The 19149-nt window shown below is 50.8% G+C and overlaps 1 protein-coding gene across 12 annotated transcripts in view; it reads left to right on the forward strand.

Annotated features, from left to right (window-relative positions):
• The window catches only part of EP400 (E1A binding protein p400), a 61625-nt gene that overhangs the window by 32416 nt on the left and 10060 nt on the right, over positions 1–19149 (forward strand). For 9 of the 12 annotated variants that reach the window (XM_077309083.1, XM_077309084.1, XM_077309078.1 and 6 more), the window contains 22 exons: positions 154–318; positions 1101–1265; positions 1690–1784; positions 2814–3112; positions 4116–4318; positions 4448–4617; positions 5435–5631; positions 6445–6556; positions 7707–7850; positions 9137–9304; positions 10361–10444; positions 11060–11194; positions 11492–11536; positions 11647–11800; positions 12286–12527; positions 13497–13670; positions 14328–14375; positions 14826–14861; positions 16232–16368; positions 17222–17278; positions 17444–17522; positions 18350–18526. In XM_077309083.1, coding sequence (XP_077165198.1) covers positions 154–318; positions 1101–1265; positions 1690–1784; positions 2814–3112; positions 4116–4318; positions 4448–4617; positions 5435–5631; positions 6445–6556; positions 7707–7850; positions 9137–9304; positions 10361–10444; positions 11060–11194; positions 11492–11536; positions 11647–11800; positions 12286–12527; positions 13497–13670; positions 14328–14375; positions 14826–14861; positions 16232–16368; positions 17222–17278; positions 17444–17522; positions 18350–18526 — 3086 coding nt within the window. The remainder of the gene's footprint in view (positions 1–153; positions 319–1100; positions 1266–1689; positions 1785–2813; positions 3113–4115; positions 4319–4447; positions 4618–5434; positions 5632–6444; positions 6557–7706; positions 7851–9136; positions 9305–10360; positions 10445–11059; positions 11195–11491; positions 11537–11646; positions 11801–12285; positions 12528–13496; positions 13671–14327; positions 14376–14825; positions 14862–16231; positions 16369–17221; positions 17279–17443; positions 17523–18349; positions 18527–19149) is intronic. The other 3 variants (XM_077309080.1, XM_077309087.1, XM_077309082.1) reach the window with 2 other exon arrangements.

Consider the following 19149-nt stretch of genomic DNA (forward strand, 5'->3'; position numbering starts at 1 on the left):
CTCTGCACTACGTCTCCCTTTCTGCATGGGCGGGGTGGGTGCGGTTTCAGCATCGGTGTTACTAACCTGAAACGAGATATGGTGGGGGAGGGGGATGCCAGCTGTGTCTGGATGACGGACCCCCCAACGCGCACTTCTTTCCTTCTCCTGCAGGTGGCGAAGTGGTGAAAATAGCCCAGCTAGCTTCCATCGCCGGGGCGCAGGGCAGGATCGCTCAGCCGGAGACGCCCGTGACGTTGCAGTTCCAAGGGAACAAGTTTACTTTATCCCACAGTCAGCTGCGTCAGCTCACTGCAGGGCAACCTCTGCAGCTGCAAGGTAATGCTTTGGGCCGATCCTGTGTTGAGCAGGGCGTTGGACTAGATGCCTGTATGGCCCCTTCCAACTCTATGGTTCTGTGATTCTGTAATGCACAGCCTGACAGATGCATCATATTTCTCTCCTTCCTCTTCCCCGTACGTTATCGAGAGCCATCTCCCCACCACTTTTATTTTTTGGGTGCTCCCCCTGGCAAGAACCGTGGGAGGTAGGATCGACTGCAAAATCTCCCCCAGGGGACTTCACATTCAACCCTGGGGTGTGGCCCGAATGAACCCCTCTAAGATAAATACACAGGAGTCCCAGGCATTGGGGAAACCAGGCAAAGTCCCTACTGGGGAACTGGCCGCTGTATGAGACAGGAGGTTGGACTAGGTGGACCTGTGGTCTGATCCAGCTGGGCTCTTTTTATGTTCTCATGAAGGCCTCGGCCTCTGTGCCCAGTTGTTGGACCTCCAGAGAAATATGCCGGCCACTGCATGGGAGAGGATGCTGGACTAGATGGACTGCTGGTCTTTTATAGCAGGGCTTTTCTTAGGTTCTTATGAAGGCCTCTTATATTGGCCATCTAGAGGAACTGGTTGGCCGCTGTGTGAGGCAGGATGCTGGACTAGATGGACTCCTGGTCTGATCCAGCAGGGCTCTTCTGAAGCTGTTGTGAAAGCCCTGTTGGCCCTCCAGAGGAAACATTTGGCCTCTGTGAGACAGGAGGTTGGACTAGATGGACAAATGATGTGATTGAGCAGGCCTCTTCTTACATTCTTCCCTCACGCAATTCACAGGCAGCGTTCTGCAGATTGTTTCTGCTCCCGGGCAGCAGTACGTACGTCCTCAGGCTCCGGTCATGATGCAGACGGTGTCTCAAGCAGGGACCATTCAAAACGCCCTGAACGCTTTGGGAAATCAGCATCCAGCCAGCTTGCCGACATCAGCCATGACCCCTCAAAGTAAGGGTTCCCCCACTCCCCATCTGCCTACGGTACATTTTAAATACTTTCTGGAGGCAATCTGCAAACACAGATTCAGCAGTAATTTCCATTGGCCGGGATTTCTGTCGGATGAGCAGAACCCCCTCGCCTCCCCCATCCCAAAAGCCTCTCTTGGGAGACCTCCAGGAAGAAGTGGTGGTGGTGGGGGGGTAGTCAGAAGCCTTCAGTGGGAGCAGGGAGATGGAGAAACACGTTCATCCCTCCCTGTCCATTTGCATCAACCACTTGGCGTATCCTGGGAAATCTTGTTTTCCTTTTGCTTGGGGTGTCAGACTCTTGTTCCCTGAAGGGGTTGAATCGGGGGGCCCTTGAGCAGTAGTTTGCAGTGCCTTTGGGTAAGTGGTTCTTTGAAACGGGCGTAAACACTTGCTTTATTCCTAAGTGTATGTTCCAGGTAGAACTGTGGGTTCTAATTTAGCATCGGGAGACTCCTCTTCGGCTTTGAAACCCGGCCTTCTCCATGGGGGACATTCACAGGTACGTCTTGTCTTTTTGCAGAAACGTGCGTATCAGGTTTAAGATTTCTTCCCCATCAACTCTGGGGGTGGCGCTGAAGGGACGGGGGTGGGGATGCAGGCTCCTTTTTTTTAAACATATGAATGGATATATCATACATCAGTTCTGTTATGAGAAGACCAGAGCTACCGGGAAAAAGACAGTAATGCTAGGAAAAATCAAAGGCAGAAAGAGAAGAGAAAGACCCAGCCAGAACTGGTTGGATTCACTCAAGGAAGTCCTTTCCCCTCTGCTTGCTAGACTCTTAGCAAGAGGACATTTTTTTAGTGGGGGGGGGAGTCCTTAATTCATAGGGTCCCCCTAATTCTGAACCGACTTGGTGGCGCTTAACGTCCGCACATGAATGACGGGAAAGTGAGCAGCCTGAAATGTTGAAAAGTTACTATTAGAATTATGCCCAGCCTTTTGTGGTTGGCTCCGCCTCCCAAAGCAACCATTTTACACCAGCTCTGGGTTCGAATTCTCAGGGTTCCTAGCAGCTCAATAAGGTGGAAGATGTTTCAAAACAGACCGATACCTTTCTGCCTGAAAGTGCACATTTATGGAATGCTTCACTCGCCTTCTAGTCAACGAAATTCTAGAAGCACCCACTCCCCGTCTTGGTTCAGGCTGCAATTCAGGAAGGACTATAGCTCGAGGGCAGAACATGCAGATTTTGCATAAAGCCCCAGGTGTAACTCTTCGGTAAAGGATGCATCTGCCGCCCTTCCCCAATGACATAGGCCAGCTTACAGCATATCACAGAATTATAATAATTATTATTATAATTATTGTTATGATTTCGATTTTTATTTCCCACCACTCCCAAGACCGGCTCATGGTGGGTTACAGTCGTCCCCAAATAAAACCCCAATAAAATTAGAAAGGGACACAAAAATTACGACAGAGATAAAGAACATGGCAGTATAAATCCACAACACTCCCCCCCTCCATAAGCAGGAGTTTATGGACAATAAACGTGTATTCCTCTGGCATTCTTTTTGGCGAAAGGAGTCGTTTGAGGAAAAGAACCGGCTTCTGAAAGAGCGGCTGGAGAGGCTGTTCTCGTGCAACGAGCGGCGCTGCTCCAGGGCCCCCGTCTACGGCCGAGACCTCCTGGCCGCGTGTTCGGTGGCTGCCAGCCAAAGGCTGCCTCCTCAGTTTTCCGGCACGGTCAGCAAGTGGGGATGGGCCGGCTTCTCAAACTGCCGCCTTGCTGCGAACTCCTCCGGGGAGTGCCGAGACCCTCTGCGGGAGCTGACCCAAACGCTGGAGCGGCACCAGGCCTCCCTGACCCACGTGGTGAACAGGTGACTTTGAACTTCCAGCCACAATTTGAATTCGGGACCAAACGCCGAGCTTTCGGGGTCGGCCTGTCATCGTTCCGGGAAGGGATGATCTCGGCATGGACTGACAGCAGCCCTGTTTCCCATTCTAACTACCAAGGCAATTTGGGGAGGGGGGGTACCCAGTGTAACTATGTATGCACAATAAGTCACTGTGCAGAATGACCCAGCTTGACTAAATCAGAGATACAGGTAGATCCTTGGCCCATTGGAAGTGGACCAAGGGGATCTCATGTGCTACTTTGGCCCGGTTGGGGGGGAGAGCTATGCTGATGCAAGGTTGACACTAGACCTTGCAAGGTTGACACGGACCTTGAGTAAGGTAAAGCGTGCCTCCAAGTTGCAACTGGTCCATGGTGACCCCTTGAAGTTCCGTCTCATGGGAGTTTTCTAGGCAAGAACAAGAGTTGGTTTTCATACCCCACTTTTCACAGCTCGAGGGAAACTCAAAGCCGCTGACAACCGCCTTCCTTTCCTCTCCCCACAACAGACACAGTGGGAGGTGGGTGGGGCTGAGAGCTCTGACGGAACTGCTCTGTGAGAACAGCTCTAACAGAACAAGGGCTGGCTCCAGCTCACCCAGCCTGCTGCATGTGGAGGAGTGGGGAATCAAACCTGGTTCTCTAGGTTGGAGACCACTGATATTGACCCCTACACAAAGCAAACTGTCCAGCAATGGAGATATTCAGGGGTGGAATGCCATTGCCTCCCTCTGCATAGCAGCCCCCGTCTTCCTTGGTAGTCCCCCACCCACATACTGACAATGTTTACCTTCCAAGCTCTGACAAGATAGGGATAGCCTGAGCTACTAGGGCCATTACATGAATCTTGGGACACCTTCCAAATGCGCAGGAATTAGTTCCCTATTCCTATGCATCCTTCCATGCAGGAAGTGGAGGCGGGCCGGCTCCTGCTTTGTGGACCATGGAGCCTTTCTGAAGTGCCTGTAATATCTTTTCCCCTCCAGGGGGCTCTGCGTGCTGCCCGCGGCCGTGGCCGCCCCTCCCTCCTTGCACGTGGCCAAGCTTCCCGCTTTGTACAGCCACTGCCTGAAGCTCCTCCGGTGCCGTCTGAAAGAGGAGACCTCGTCTTACGGACATCAGCTGCAGCGGCTCACCGTCCCGCAGCTGCTTCAGTTTCCTGACCTCCGACTGGTGCAGTGCGATGCAGGTAGTGAAGGACTGACACCCCCCCCCCCCCCCAAATAAAAACCCTGACCCAGGCTTGGGTCCTCGAGGCCTGCCCCACGTCGGACGTCCCCTGAGCAGGCGTTTCTGCTTCCTTCTTTGCGACTCGCAGGGAAGCTGGAAGCGCTGGCCATCTTGCTTCAGAAGCTGAAGCTGGAAGGGCGTCGGGTGCTGATCCTGTCTCAGATGATCTTCATGTTGGACATCCTGGAGCTGTTCTTGAACTTCCATTTCCTCACCTATGTGAGGATCGATGAGTATGCCAATCAGGAAGAGCGCCAGGTAAGCCCGGCTTGGACAATTGCGTCTCTCCCGGGAATCGATGGAAACTCCTAGTTTAATCTGGATCCAGGCCAGGGCAAATAAATATACAGTTGCATCCAGGGAGTTCTTCTGGCCACACTTTGAAGAAAAAAGGCAGGAGGGGATCTGCACCAAGTCAAAACAAAGAAGAAGAAGAGTTGATTTTTCTATGCCACTTTTCTCTACCCAAAGGAGTCTCATAGTGGCTTACATTTGCCTTCCCTTTCCTCTCCCCACAACAGACACCCTGCGAGGTGGGTGAGGCTGAGAGAGCCCTGATATTACTGCTCAGTCAGAACAGCTTTATCAGTGCTGTGTCAAGCCCAAGCTCACCCAGCTGGCTGCATGTGGGGGAGTGGGGAATCAAACCCGGCTCACCAAATTAGAAGTCCACACTCCTAACCACTACACCAAGCTGGTGTACTACAGAGGGAATTTGAACAGTGAATACAACCCCTGCGCGTTCCGCATACAATTTTGTCAGAGGGTTATCAAATGAAATAACAAATAAGTAAAAGATATTTAATGCATAATTTGAAGAAGTAATAGAACGCAGGGCATTTGCACAGAGCATGTGCAGAGTGCAATTCATAAGTTTGCCGTCCATACTTCACTGTAGCAGAGTCTTCTTTCAAGCATCAGTCTTAAGCCACGCTAAGGCCGTTTCTCTAAATGAAGACCACGTCACTGTCAAATCATTCGGCAAGCACTAAATGCCATAGAGTCTGTTCTGCTTTTGCTTGACAGTTTTTGTCTCCCCCTCCCTCCCTCCCCGCCCGTCCTTCTTCTAAACAAGGAACTGATGAAGACGTTCAACCGAGACAAGCGCATCTTCTGCGCCATCCTGTCCTCCCACAGTCGTTCCACGGGGGTCAACCTTGTCGAAGCTGACACTGTCGTGTTCTACGACAACGACCTGAATCCGGTGATGGATGCGAAGGCTCAGGAATGGTGCGACCGAATCGGCAGGTGCAAGGACATCCATATCTACAGGTAATGGGTCGAACAGAGGGTGATATTAGCTAGATATCACGGGGCAGAAATTTCCCAGAGTAGTTCCACAGTGGAATGGGCTGCCTAAGGAGCTCCCCTTCACTGGCGGTCTTCAAGCAGCAGCTGGACAGATCCTTCTGGATGCTTGAGGCTGATCTTGCCTTGAGAAGGGGGTTGGATTAGATGGCTTGGATGGCCCCTCCCCACTCTAGGATTCTAGGTAGCATGGAAGCTATTTTGCAAGATGCTTACATTGGCTTTCTGGGGTTGGGGACCACTCCCCATTGGGAGTTGTGGGGGGGGGGCAGATCCTCCCATTGCCCAACTTAAAGATCCATGAAGCTTGCAACCCACCCACATCGGCTTGTGAAAACTCCCTGAAGCTTTCAAAACCTTCCCAGGAGGACAGATGTGTCCCTGCTTAAAGCTCCCCATGCCTGCAACTGCCCCCCCCCCCTTTCCTGCAGTAGTGAATTTCACATGTTACGTACTCTTTGATTGAGGAAGCACTTTTGATCTGTTCTAAGCCTACGGCTCCTTAATTTTATTGAGTGCCCGTGAGTTCTTGTATTGTGAGTGAGTGGGGAAAGTATTTTATCCACCTTCTCTATGCCACCCGTAATTTTGTAAACCTCTGTCATGTCATCTCCCAGTCGTCATTTCTCCAAGCTACAGAAAGCCTAACTCCTCTTCTTGCTGGCATACTATTATTTTCTGCTGTACATTAGAAAACAAACACCTCTCTTCGTCTCTGTGCCAGATCAAGGCAGCACCTTTCTGCTTTAAAATTTGGCTGGTTTTTCGTTTCTGCAGGCTCGTCAGCGGTAACTCAGTAGAGGAGAAGCTCTTAAAAAACGGTACAAAAGATCTGATCCGAGAAGTGGCAGCTCAGGGAAATGACTACTCCATGGCCTTTTTAACACAGGTATGATTGTTATGACTGATTCTTCCAAGCAGTCGCTTCGTTGTTTCTAATCCTAAATATGGCCCCGTCTGTGGATACTTAAATCTAGAGATCGGAGCCATCAACAGACATAACGGATCTTTCTGCAAGCCTGAGGGGAAAAAAAACAGGCTTGCAGAAAAATCAGTGGAAAAAGATACATTTGGGGTTCAATGCCTCCAAAATATAATAGATATGATTTGAAATGGGATTCCACAGGCATGTAAAGTCAAATCAAATATTCATTTATTCTTCTAGTGGTCAATCCTCCTTTGAACATAATCAGAACAGGTTCCCAGGTTGCTCAGTTACCTGTTTACCCTGTCTTCTTCAGTGATTGTGAGACTACAAGATACAAGCGCATAAATTAATGTTCATTTCTAAGGTCCTTAACATAGATGCAAGCCAGTATATAAACCAGCATTTTCCATCTTAACGTACCTTCCAATATTTTCGAGTTACAGCATATTGGTTATCACCTAGGCTCTCAGCTCATCAAATTCCAGTGTCCTTACTATGACGAACCCTCCCGAATTTGATGGTTTATATATTGGAAAACAGGGAATTGAGTAACCCAGGAACTCGTTCTGAGTATGTTAAAATGAGAATTGACTCCTCGAAGAATAAATGAATATTTGATTTAACTTTACGTATCTGTGGAATTCCATTTCGAATTGCATTTGATATACAAGGAATTGATGGCTCTATTGGGTCCAAAATAATACACCCAGCCACCTCTCCCAAAATGGCCAATGATTGGCTTGGAGGGGGTGGGAAGGGGAGGGGCCCTGGGTGGGCGTGGCCACTGCTTCCCAACCATTTTCTGCACAATGGTGCCATTGCTGGGTTTCCCCAAAGGGTAGGAGTTAATTGGATTTTTAATATATTTTTTAAATTTGTTAAACATTGATTGCGATATGACCATATATGGTCATGTCAATCCGCCCATCCCCTCCCAAAACAGTCAGTGATGGGCCTGGAGGGGGTGGGAAGGGGAGGGGCCCCAGGTGGGCGTGTCCACAGCTCTGCTTCCCAACCAGATTCTGCACAATTGCGCCACTTCTGGGGTTTCTCAAAGTCTGAAGAACGTTTCAGGGGTTTCTCCACAGTAAAAAAAAATTTCTTTCCCCAGCAAACAATTCAGGAACTCTTTGAGGTTCATTCCCCAGTGGAAGATTCCGGCTTCCGAGTGAAAGCAGAAGAGTTTGTGGTGCTTTCTCAGGAGCCTTCTCCGGCGGAAACCATCTCTCCCAAAGTTGCAAGGCCTTTCATAGAGGTAATTCAGCATGAATCACATCAATGAGAGCGGCAGTAACCCGCCTGGCATTGCCTTTCCCGGCGCAAACGTCGCCATTTGACCATCTGGGTCATCTAGTCCAACCCCCTGCATTATGCCGGACACTCACAACCCTATCGCTCATCCACTGTAACCTGCCACCCCCTTGAACCTTCACAGAATCAGCCTCTCTGTCAGATAGTTATCCAGCCTCTGCTTAAACATTTCCAAAGATGGAGAACCCACCACCTCCCAAGGAAGCCTGTTCCACTGAGAAACCGCTCTCACAGGCAGGAACTTTTTCCGGATGTTTAGACGGAATTTCTTTTGCATTAATTTCACCCCATTGGATCTGGTCCGTCCCTCCGGGTCTCCTTTCAATGCGTGTTGAAAGTTAATGAAGTATTCACGGCAGCAGCTCACCGGGTTCCCCCGAGAGCCGTTGGAGCCTTTTGAAAAATGCATGTGTTCAATTTGCGTGCGGTCGAAGTATAAGCAGGCCCCTTTTCTTAACAAGCCAGGAAGATAACCTGGGAAATCGATCCTCAGGAGGAGAGGTTGATGCGCACCTTGCAGCTGGGATGTGGCTGTTGCCAGACTTCAGGCTGCCAGCGTGCTGTCGTGGTTAAGAGTGGCAGCCTCTAATCTAGGGAACCAGGCTTGGTTCCCAACTCCTCCTCCACAAGCAGGTAGCCGGGTGACCTTGAGCCAGTCATATTTCTGTCAGAGCTATCTCAGCCTCACCTACTTCACAAAATGTCTGTCGTGGGGAGAGGAGTGGTTGGCAATTGTCAGCTGCTTTGAGACACATGAAGCCTACCATGTTACCTTGGGCCAGTCATGGTTCCCTCCGAGATCTCTCAGCCCTACCTGACTCACAGGGTGCCTGCTGGGCAGAGGAAGGAAGGTGATTGTATGCCGCTTTAACACTCCTTCTGGTAGAGAAAAGCAGGGTACAAAACCCAATTCTTGATATCTTGTGTGCACCACAAGTCCTAAGTGACACGCAGGGATTTAAAATCTGAGTGATTCAAAATCTTGCTGCCGGTGTATTCCTCAGAGACGTGCAGTTTGGTGATGGGCGTGAGTTTCATCCTGAGTTTCTGGGCTTCTGTATCTTGGAAAGCGAGCCTAGTCCCACGATAGATTTGAAAGCAGATGGGCAATCACTTGGTGAAATCTTGACAGCTACAGGAGTGTCTTGGCACAGGGAGAACGTCTTGCGTGGCGCATTCTGCCATTCTGTCCTCTCACACAAGCTGTGCGTATCTTTATGTTTGTCAAAGGCTCTCAAAAGTACGGAGCGGGAAGAAGAAGAAGGGGCGGAACCCCACAGCCGCGTGGAGGACATGGAGACCGAATCGGCTCTGGATCCTCTTGTTTCGCAGCTTGGAAGGTCCCGGTATCTCGACGAATCTTCTCAGCTGCAGGAGCTGGTTACTGTGGTGGATCAGGTACCCTCCCTTGCCACTGAGACCCATCTAAGAACTTCCTGTTGGATTAGGATAATGGAACCAGTCTCAACAGGGGCCTTATGGCCCCCCCCCACACACGGGGGGCCCTGACACACTTGAAAGGGGCCACAGACTGAAAGACGTGAGAAGGGGGAGACCAAGGGTCCCTTTAAGTGCCTTGGGCTCAGGGAGCTGAATATTGTTGGGAATCATGAATATCGGGAATGACCCATTGTTAGCTCACTCTTAGCTTAGGCCTTTTCCAGTCTAGCCCAGGGGTAGTCAAACTGCGGCCCTCCAGATGTCCATGGACTGCAATTCCCAGGAGCCCCTGCCAGCATTCGCTCCAGGGGAGCTTGCTGCAGGAAGGGGGCCAATTTGGACAGCGTTGCTCGTTATGATGATGATGCTGTGCTGGGAACAGCGCGATATAAATGTAATGATAAATAAAAATGAATAAAATTGGCCCCAAGTTCTGGCATTATGGGAGAAGAGATTAAAAGTTCCCTTCTTTCTTCACGGCGTGCATGGTTTTTTTCCCCCCACACTGCTGTCTGGTCGGTGTGGAAAATTGGGAAGTGTTCCAATGCTCCGTCTCCAAGAGCTGGGAAATCCCCAGCTCCCTTCCTGCTTTGTGAACAGTCGATGGGGCTGCGAGGAAGACGGGTTTATTGTGCCGTAAAACAAGCCGGGAGCTCAAAACCACCACAGGGACTTTCTACAAGTTTGAGGTTCTTCTTGTTTGCTCCCCCGAATCTGGTGCTCATCGAGCATTAATAAATAAGCTGCACCGGGCTCTCATGAAATCCTCTGTAGTGTTGTTTGTGTATCTAAACAGTCATAATTTTGATGGAGACTGTAATCTGCAAGCCCTGGAAAACGGTAAGAGCAGGGCCTGCTGTGACGTAAGAGTGCAATCCTATGCAAAGTTATTTCTGTACAAATACCTCAAGGGACTGGAGAGCCACTTCTTAATTTAAGAAAGCCGTAGTTTCTGCTGCCGTGTCTTAATGTGCTGTCAGCTGGGCCGTTACTTCTCTCTGCTTCTTCTCTCAGCTCACCCCGATTGAAAAGTATGCCTTGAATTATCTGGAGTTGTTCCATATTTCCACGGACGACGGTGAAACGAAAGACAGCCAGGTAGAACGCTTTGGACCCTGCAAGCATTTGTGGGAGGAAAGAAAGAACTGGAGAAATTCCTTCCCTGACCCCTATGCAGGGATTCCCAGCCAGGGGTCTGTGGGAGCTGTGAAAGGGGGTCTGTAAGAGCTCTGGTGTGATATGGGGCAGGGTCCTGGCCGCTAGCTCCTGCCTTTCTTTCTGGCCCACACGAGACAGAGCGATGGGAGGGCAAAAAAGGAGGGCTAAGGGTGTAGGTAGTGATGTCACTTCCTGGGGTGTGGCGGGGGGAGACGACATGGCCAGCTGATATCAATTCCGGGACTCTCCGAAGCCTGAGAAATCATTTCAGGGGCTCCCCTAGGGTCAAAAGTATATATAAAAGCTGCTTTAAAGACTTGACCAGGCCTTGTTCGCACCTCCCTCTTCCCTACCCTTTAAGCGATGCTTACCTTCCTTCGGCATTCCTTGCCACCTGGTGCACGGTCTGTCCTTCCCAGGCCCTTTGGGTGAAGGGTGGGTGAGAGGGAGACTGTGAAAGATTTCGTGCCCCGAAGAGTGCTACATAAGGCAGTTTCTGTTTGGGGGCAGCCCTCTGTGTCCGGTTGACTTCCTTGCCGCTGTGTCCTTGTCCAGATGGAAGTGAGGACCGCGAAAAAGGCGTGGGAGACCCATCGGCTGAAGGGGCTGAAAGAGGAAGAAGAGCGGATGCTTTTGGGCGGGGAGGAGGAGGAGCTGCTCACTTACACTCGGGAGGATGCCTATAGCAAGGTAAGCACACCTGTCCCTGGTGCTGCGGGGCCTTGGCTCCTCAAAAGAGCCCCCCCCCCCTTGTGGACTTGTCAAAGAACCAAGGAGCTGTCGGATTGCGATTCGTGACTGGAGGCCAAAAGGGATGAAAATTACCACTGTGGTAGATCGGAAACGATTCAGTATGGTTCGAAATAGTATTAGAATGCATTGTGAGCTTGTTCAGTAGATGGCAACAGCCACAAGGATTCTGTATGCTTCAAGATGCAGACCTGAGTCCCATCCAGTAATACCATGATCTCTTTTTTACCCCCGAAGGAATATATCTACGAAGGGCCCGACGGACAAACCGAAATAATGCCTGTAAGTCCAAGTTACCATTTTGTTTTGCTTATTTATTTTAAAAAAAAACTTGGGGAGAGAAAGGTCAGTAAGCAAGCCAGGATTCGACTCTCTTGGGATCGTTTGTGCAGCTCTGGACTCCCCCGACCCCGCCGCAAGACGACAACGACATCTACATCGACTCGGTCATGTGCCTGATGTACGAGACCACCCCGATCCCGGAGTCCAAACTCCCACCCGTGTACGTCCGGAAGGAGCGCAAACGCCACAAAACGGATCCCTCCGGTAAACGCTTGGCTGGTTTGGGGATCTGTGCTGCTAGAGAGGCTCTGAGCTTCTCCATGAGTTTTGTTTGGGTCCCCCCTTCTTCCCCCCGAATGCAGAGTTGACAGTTTGGCTGCGGAGACAATCGTGGGCCAGAGTGGGTGTATTTTAACAGCCTATGAAATGTTGAAAGCTGCCATTCATGAGTGGCCCCTGGAGAAAATGGCTGTTTTGGAGGGGGGACTCCATAGCATCATACTCCACTGAGATCTCTCCCTGCCCCAAATCCCCCCCCAGCTCCCCCTCCCCAAAAGCCTCCAGGTATTTCCCAACTCTGAGATAGCAACCCTAGACGTCAAAGACAACCTACTACACACAACACACAACCCTAGACATCAAAGACAACCTACAACACACAACCATTTCATTCTTTGGGCCCCTGCAAAATCCGTTGCCCCTTTTGACCCCCTTAATCCGCACCCTGAGCCTGGCACATCTCTCCCCAGCTGCAGGGAGGAAGAAGAAGCAGCGCCACGGAGAGACGGTCATTCCGCCCCGCTCGCTTTTTGACCGGGCCACTCCGGGGATGCTAAAGATGCGGCGGGAGGGGAAAGAGCAGAAGAAGAACCTCCTCCTGAAGCAGCAGACGCAGTTCGCCAAGCCCCTGCCCACGCTTGTGAAGCCGGCGGCGGAGGCCGGCCAAGACAATCCGGAATGGCTCATCAGCGAAGACTGGGCCCTGCTCCAGGTGAGACGGATCGGCACTCTCTGCTCCCCACCCAGCACATCTATTAGCCCAGTGGGTACAGGCATGTATTGGGTGCCCCCTCATGGGACCCTTTCCACTGGCAGCTAGGCTATGCAGCAGGAGGTACAATGGGGCTCCTGACTGAGTGCCTCAACCATTGAATGATTGATTGATTGATTGTATTTATATACCGAACTCCCCTATGGCTCAGGGTGGTTTACATAAAACGTAGAAAACAGTCCATGGAACTCAGCTTTTCACAATAACAATAACATTGAACTATAACAGAGGTAACAGAGTATAATGCAAACAGGTCCAGAGCAGAACGCATGGGTGGATCTCTGGGAGGGAGGGGGCAGAGACCCTGTAGATGTTGCCAGTCACCTGGTCTCAACCAAAGGCCTGGTGAAAGAGCTCCCTTTTGCCGGCCCTGCAGAACTGTTTTAGCTCCATCAGGGCCCTGATCTCCTTTGAGGGCTCATTCCACCAGGTGGGGGCCGGGACCGAAACGGCTCTGCCCCTAGTTGAGGCCAGGTGGGCTTCTTTGGGGCCAGGGATTATTAGCCGGTTGGTGGTGGTGGAGCATAGAGCTCTTTTGGGGACATAGGCACGGAGGCAGTCCCCACAGAAGGTTGTGTCGATTGATTTTATTTATTTACATCCTGCCTATCGCCCCCACTGGAACTCAAATTCTGGGTCACCCTCCTCTTCATCTCCATTTTATCCCCACCACGAGCCCCGTTAGGCAGAGACGGTGTGACCAGACACAAGTCACCCAGCAAGCTCCCATGGCGCCAGTGAGGAATCCATACCCAAACCAAATGCGGCCTGTGAAGCAGGATCTCGCCCCACTTGGCTGCCTTTCCATAAGGCACTTGACCAAGTTGAGCGTGGAAGAAACGAGCGATATCACTGATAGCTTATCACCTTGCCGTCCTCTGTTCTCCCGCCCCTTTTCCCCGTTTCCAGGCCGTCAAGCAGTTGCTGGAGCTGCCCCTCAACCTCGCCATCGTGTCCCCAGCTCACACGCCCAACTGGGACCTCGTCTGCGACGTGGTGAACTCCTGCAGCCGCGTCTACCGCTCCCCCAAACAGTGCCGCAGCCGCTACGAGAACGTCGTCATCCCGAGAGAGGAAGGAAAGGTGGGTGCTGCCCGAACCACGCGTCTTTCGCGCACCCCATTGGGGGTGCAAGCAAGGCGAGCGGGTCCTATTTCAACTTGGTTTTAAAAAAAATTATAACCCTCCTTTTTGATTTTTGACAATATTTGATGTGGCACACCCTTTTAAAAAAACGGCCAACGTGCTTAAGAGCCCTGACAAATCCCTGTGAGGTCAGGCACTGTTACACCCATTTTACAGAAGGGTGATTGAGGGATTAGAGGGGGTACTTATTAAATTTGCAGCCGATACTAAACTGGGGAGGGGTAGCAAACACAACAGAAGACAGAATCAGGGTACAGGATGATCTTGATAGGCTTGAGAAGTGGGCTAAAATGAAGTTCAATAGGGACAAATGTAAAGTTCTGCATTTAGGTAAGCTTCTACACCAATATAGGATTGGGGAGACTTATCTTGCCAGTAGTATATGCAAAAAGGATCTAGGAGTCTTAGTAGACCATACATTGAACATGCCCGTGGCCTTCGGCATGTTCCTTTCCCCCTCCTCCCTATTGATCCGGGATGTGAGCGCCCCAATCTCCCTGCTCTCAATTCCACACTGTGGCTGTACGAGAGACATCCTTTTTATCTCGCCCCCGACCCATCGTGGAAAGTCAAACTGTGCTTCTTATTTTGCAGCTTATGTACGAAGCGAACCCTAAGAAGAAGACAAAAAGCATTTATAAGGTGTGCACTTATAAATTGTTTTTCTGATGCAGACAGTCTGGTATCTCTAAGCATCAACAGAGGTGGGCAGAAGGAGGAGTGAGGCGGATTCGTCTTTTGAGCCCCGACCCAAACGCTGAAATTGGGCTGTTTTTAAAAGCCTTCACGCCTCTTTTCCGCGTTGGCGCGGTAGAGCTTGGCACCAGGCGTCCTTGCCTCGGGGGGCGGGGAGGGGAAGGAGACAATTGAAGGCACGATTCTCACCACGAGCCGCTTGAGCCAGTTTGAATTCCTCGGAAAAAAAAGGGAGGGGGTGGAACCAAAAACCAAAGCAGAGTTTGTCCACCTCCCAAGAAACGCCACCTCATTCCGCACAATTATTTCAGTTAGCACGTTTCTCTTTTTCTTTTCCTAAACATTCTGTTGCTGGCATTTTTTTACTTTTCATTTTGAAATCTGATTGCTTTGCAGACATTTAATGAATTAACCCCTGCAACGCCCCATCAGGTAACGTATCACCCCCGATTCTAAGCTGCCAGAAACGTAGTTTCAAAGTAGTGATAGTGTTTGGAATAACCTTTGTCTAAAGAGCATTCTCTAGAACCTCACTGTGGAGGAGGGGGCGGGGCCAGTTGGGAGTAGCTCCCCCTTAACTGGTTTCAGGTCAGCAAAATACCTTTAGGGGGGAAAGCCGTGGGGGTTTTGCAGTTAACCTCATAATGTTGGTTGGGAAGCCAGGCTAGTGGGGAACATATGCAACTTTAGAACATGATTGTTTGGACCAGGCCGGAACAGGGGAGACCAGGGGAATTTGAAGAGGTAGAATCATAGAATAACAGGATTGGAAGGGACCTCCTGGGTCATCTAGTCCAACCCCCCACGCAATGCAAGACACTCACAACCCTATAATGTAGATACTTGGGTGCGAAGCATCCCTCCCCCTCCCAAATTACCACATTCTTGCCATGTGCATTTTGAGTTTCTCATAGTCTTTCATCCAGTGCAAACGCTCCCCCTTTTTCACACGATTGCCAGGAATTTATTTTATTCTCACAAAATATGGACAGCGGAGCCCAGCTCTGTTTTAGCATCCTTTTGAGGTTTGCCTCGTTGTTCATCAGCCTGTAAAGACACTTTCTTTCCCCCGGGCGCTTGGTAGCTCCCAGGTTTGTCTGCTCTGAGCCTTTTTTGGAATGAATGGGAAATAAGTCAGCTCAGCTAAGGGCACCCGGTGGACTTAGAATCCATGTGGCTAGGATGGATCCTATATGGCAGCATCTGGCCTGAGGCCGAAGCAGCCCTGTGCCTCTGGTTTGGACCATGGGGTCCATTCCACCACTGCAAGGACACACCTGGGAAAGGTGCAGGCTATTTCGGTAAAAGCCTGGCTTGAGAAGGGGGTACCCACCCAGCAGTAGGTAGTAGGCCCAGAGGGATAATGGAGGTGCAGCCTGAACCAAACGCCCGGTGGAAGAATGCTGATTTGTAGGTCATTCGGAATTTAGGGAGCTCTGCAAGGGCCCATGTTTCTGCAGGCAGCTCATTCCACCAGGCTGGATCCAGGACCAAAAAGGCCCTGGCTCTGTTCAAGGTCAGGCGACCTCTTTAGGGCCAGGGATTGTCAGCAGATTGGAATTTGCTGACCACAGAGCTCTTTGGAGGGGGCGTTTAATGCCCCTGCATTTGTGCTCTGCATCCCCACATCCTCAAAGGAGAACGTGCCCCGTAGTCTTTTTCCAACCCACCGTTAGTATTTGCAAGCAGAGCAGATTGGGAGTTCTCCAGCACGAAAGCAGGCGCCCCTGCGTGGTTTTCTTTTTTCTCCCCTTTCCTCTCGCCGCCCCACAAAAGTCATCTCATTGTGCCTTCACCTTTAGACAAAGAACAGCCGCCCGCTGCGAACGAGTCAGCTGTACGCCCAGGACGAGGGCGCGACGCACACCCAGCTGTACACGAACCATTTTGAGATGATGAAAGTGATCGCCGGGAAGCGGAGCCCCCCGATCAAGCCCCTGTAAGTGTGTCCCCTTCCCCACGCAAACACCTTGGAACGCAGAAAAAGGCATTCTCTAGATCTGCACAGTCGGTTATCTTGGAATCCTGCAGTAATGTGTCTGCGGGAAGTCAGGACAGGACAGAGGCTAGCACAGGATCTGGGTACGTCTAATCGAGGGTACGAGTGGCTCTTTCTAGCTCTGGAGTTGGATGATGGGCTTTTAAAAAGACAAACAAAAGAAGCGGCACCTCTTTTCCAAACGGGTCAACGCCGCAGTTTTCTTGTTCGCCTGTCTGCAGTCCACGTGTGATTAATTTTGTTTTCAGCAAGGTTTGCCAGAAGGGTTTAGGTTTACTTTAGTTTATTTGATTTTTAGCCCACCACTCCCACAAGGCTCGTGGCAGGTTACAACAGATAAAAAACCCAGATAAAATTACCCCTAAAAATATACAATTCACAATCTCCTATACAAAGTCCAAGATGTCTGCGTGCTGTCTGTATTTTCTTGATTGAGAAAATGCACATTATGCCTTAGGTGGCGGGCGCATGTGGGGAAGCATGCCACGGGGACGCACATTTGGCATGGGCAAAGGGGCTGGAGAGGACTGGAGTTGAGACAGATTTGACGTACTCATGAGCACGGTTGCGCTGTGCCCTTTGTGCACATCAAGGTCTCTTCCTTCAGAAGGGTGCCACTGTGAGGTTCTTGGTCACCGAGACATCTGACAAAAGGAGTCTGGATGCTCAAATCCTCACACCCCAGGAATCTTGTTGGGCCTTATGTTCCTTATCCTACTAGACTCCAGACTTGATCACAAAGGATCCTTGACATGTTTGCCTCGCAACTCTTGTTTTCTGGGTTTTGTTTCAGGCTCGGCATGAATCCCTTCCAGAAGAATCCCAAGCACACGTCCGTGCTGGCCGAGAGGTAGGCAGCTGATCTGCGGTTGGGCCTGGGGCACAGTCGCTCTTAGTGCTTTCCCAGGGCTGCAAGAGCGTAGAAACTGGGGCAGGGTGGCGGGCGTAAATAGAACAGCAATTCGATGGCTGTGTTTTTGCTTTCTAAGCTAATCCATTCCACTTTTCCTTCCAGCGGAATCAACTATGACAAGCCCCTCCCTCCCATTCAAGTCGCGTCTCTCCGAGCAGAGCGTATCGCCAAGGAGAAAAAGGTAGGCCGAGCAAAGGGTTCCCTTTCCCTGTTTTGGTTGAAAACCTAAAACTGGACAAGGCACTGGCCGATCCGTAGTTAGGTCTTCTCCGTGTGGCTGTTTTGTAAAAAAATGGAAGGCACAAGAGGCCAAGTGTTAGCCATTTTCCGTCCCAAAGACTTTTGTCCTGTGCTGGAAACTGAAGGGAGGCGTGTTCAGCCCGGGTCTTAGGTGGCCGGTTCAGATGTTTCTGGGTCTCGTCTCGTCTGGACCCATTTCATGAGGTTTTGTGGCAGCGGTCGTTAAAATGCACTACTCCAGTCCTCTCAGTCCTATGGGAGAAAGGAGGGGGTAGGAGAAACAGGGGCCCTAACTGAGGTCTAATTGGTTGGGTTGATTCACTGATATACCATCACTCTTGGTTCCCCGTATCGGAGCGGTTTACAAAGTCTGAAACACTCAATAAACCAATGAGACATAAGATAAAAGCCTAGTTAAAATTATATAGGATCACCATTCAACACTGTTATTGAAGTGGACGGAAAAGAAGGCAGAGGGGGCAGGAGGGAGGCCTGATATTACTATATTGTTTAGCTTTAATCAATCTAGCTGGCCTCAACCATAGGCCCAGCGGAAGAACTCCATCTTATAGGCCCTGCGGAACTCGGATAGTTTCAACGGGATCCTGATCCCCAGAGATCCTCAGCTGGTTGGAATTGCTTGACCAAAGGGCAATCTGAGGTGGAAATCCTTCCCAAGGGTTTTGGTGCAGAAGATATTTAAAGGGGGCATTGGTTTGAACAGAGGCTCTTCCATCCCGTGGACTCTTTGCCATTTCTGTTGTCTAGGCGCTGGCTGAGCAACAGAGGGCCCAACAGCAGGCGGGTCCCCAGCAGCAAGCAGGCCCACAGCAAGCAGCCGTCCAGCAAGCCCAGCCCCAGCCCCAGGCTCAAGCCCCGGCAGCCGCGCAGCCCCAGGCCGTGGCACAGACGTCCGCCACCACCGGGGCCAATGCAGCAGGACTGGTAAGACCCGCTACGGGAGGAAGGGGCTGGGGGCTTGGCCACGAAGCCTTACTATGAATGTCAACACCCCCATCGGGAATCAGTATCGTTGCACGTTTTAGCACAGCCATTCTCAAGTAGGACTACGTGTCCCCTTGGGGGTGGGGGGTGCTGCCACGTTTGAAAGGGGCCACAGACTGGGAAACGTGAGAAGGAGGGACCAGGGTGTTTATGTGGAGGCCCTAGTAACCGAACCTATAAAATATCCTTTTTGTCACGTACGACGTCCATATTTAGTAGAAAGCTTTCGTCAAGGGAGAGAAAAATCGTGCAGTCTGTTCCTTTGCGTGTGCTTGAAGTAATCCATTCAAGGGGTAAACAACCCGAATGCCAATCAGGCTTACAAGAGTTCAACAACCCAACGATGGGGAGAATTGGGACTGTCGTTGGGCTGTTGAATCCTTGTAAGCCTGATTGGTGAGAGAGAGCCTTTGTACATTGTCTGAAACGGACTTCGTGCCTTGGTCGCTTGGTTTTCTTGTAGTCAATTATCACTGACAAAGGATTCGCGAAACTTGAGCCTGTAACCGGCGCACATTTGACTTCCGTTTTTGAGGAAGCTGAAGCTTAAAGCTTTTCACTTC

The sequence above is a fragment of the Paroedura picta genome, chromosome 13 (genome assembly GCF_049243985.1).
Source record: "Paroedura picta isolate Pp20150507F chromosome 13, Ppicta_v3.0, whole genome shotgun sequence".
In the NCBI taxonomy this organism is placed as follows: domain Eukaryota; kingdom Metazoa; phylum Chordata; class Lepidosauria; order Squamata; family Gekkonidae; genus Paroedura; species Paroedura picta.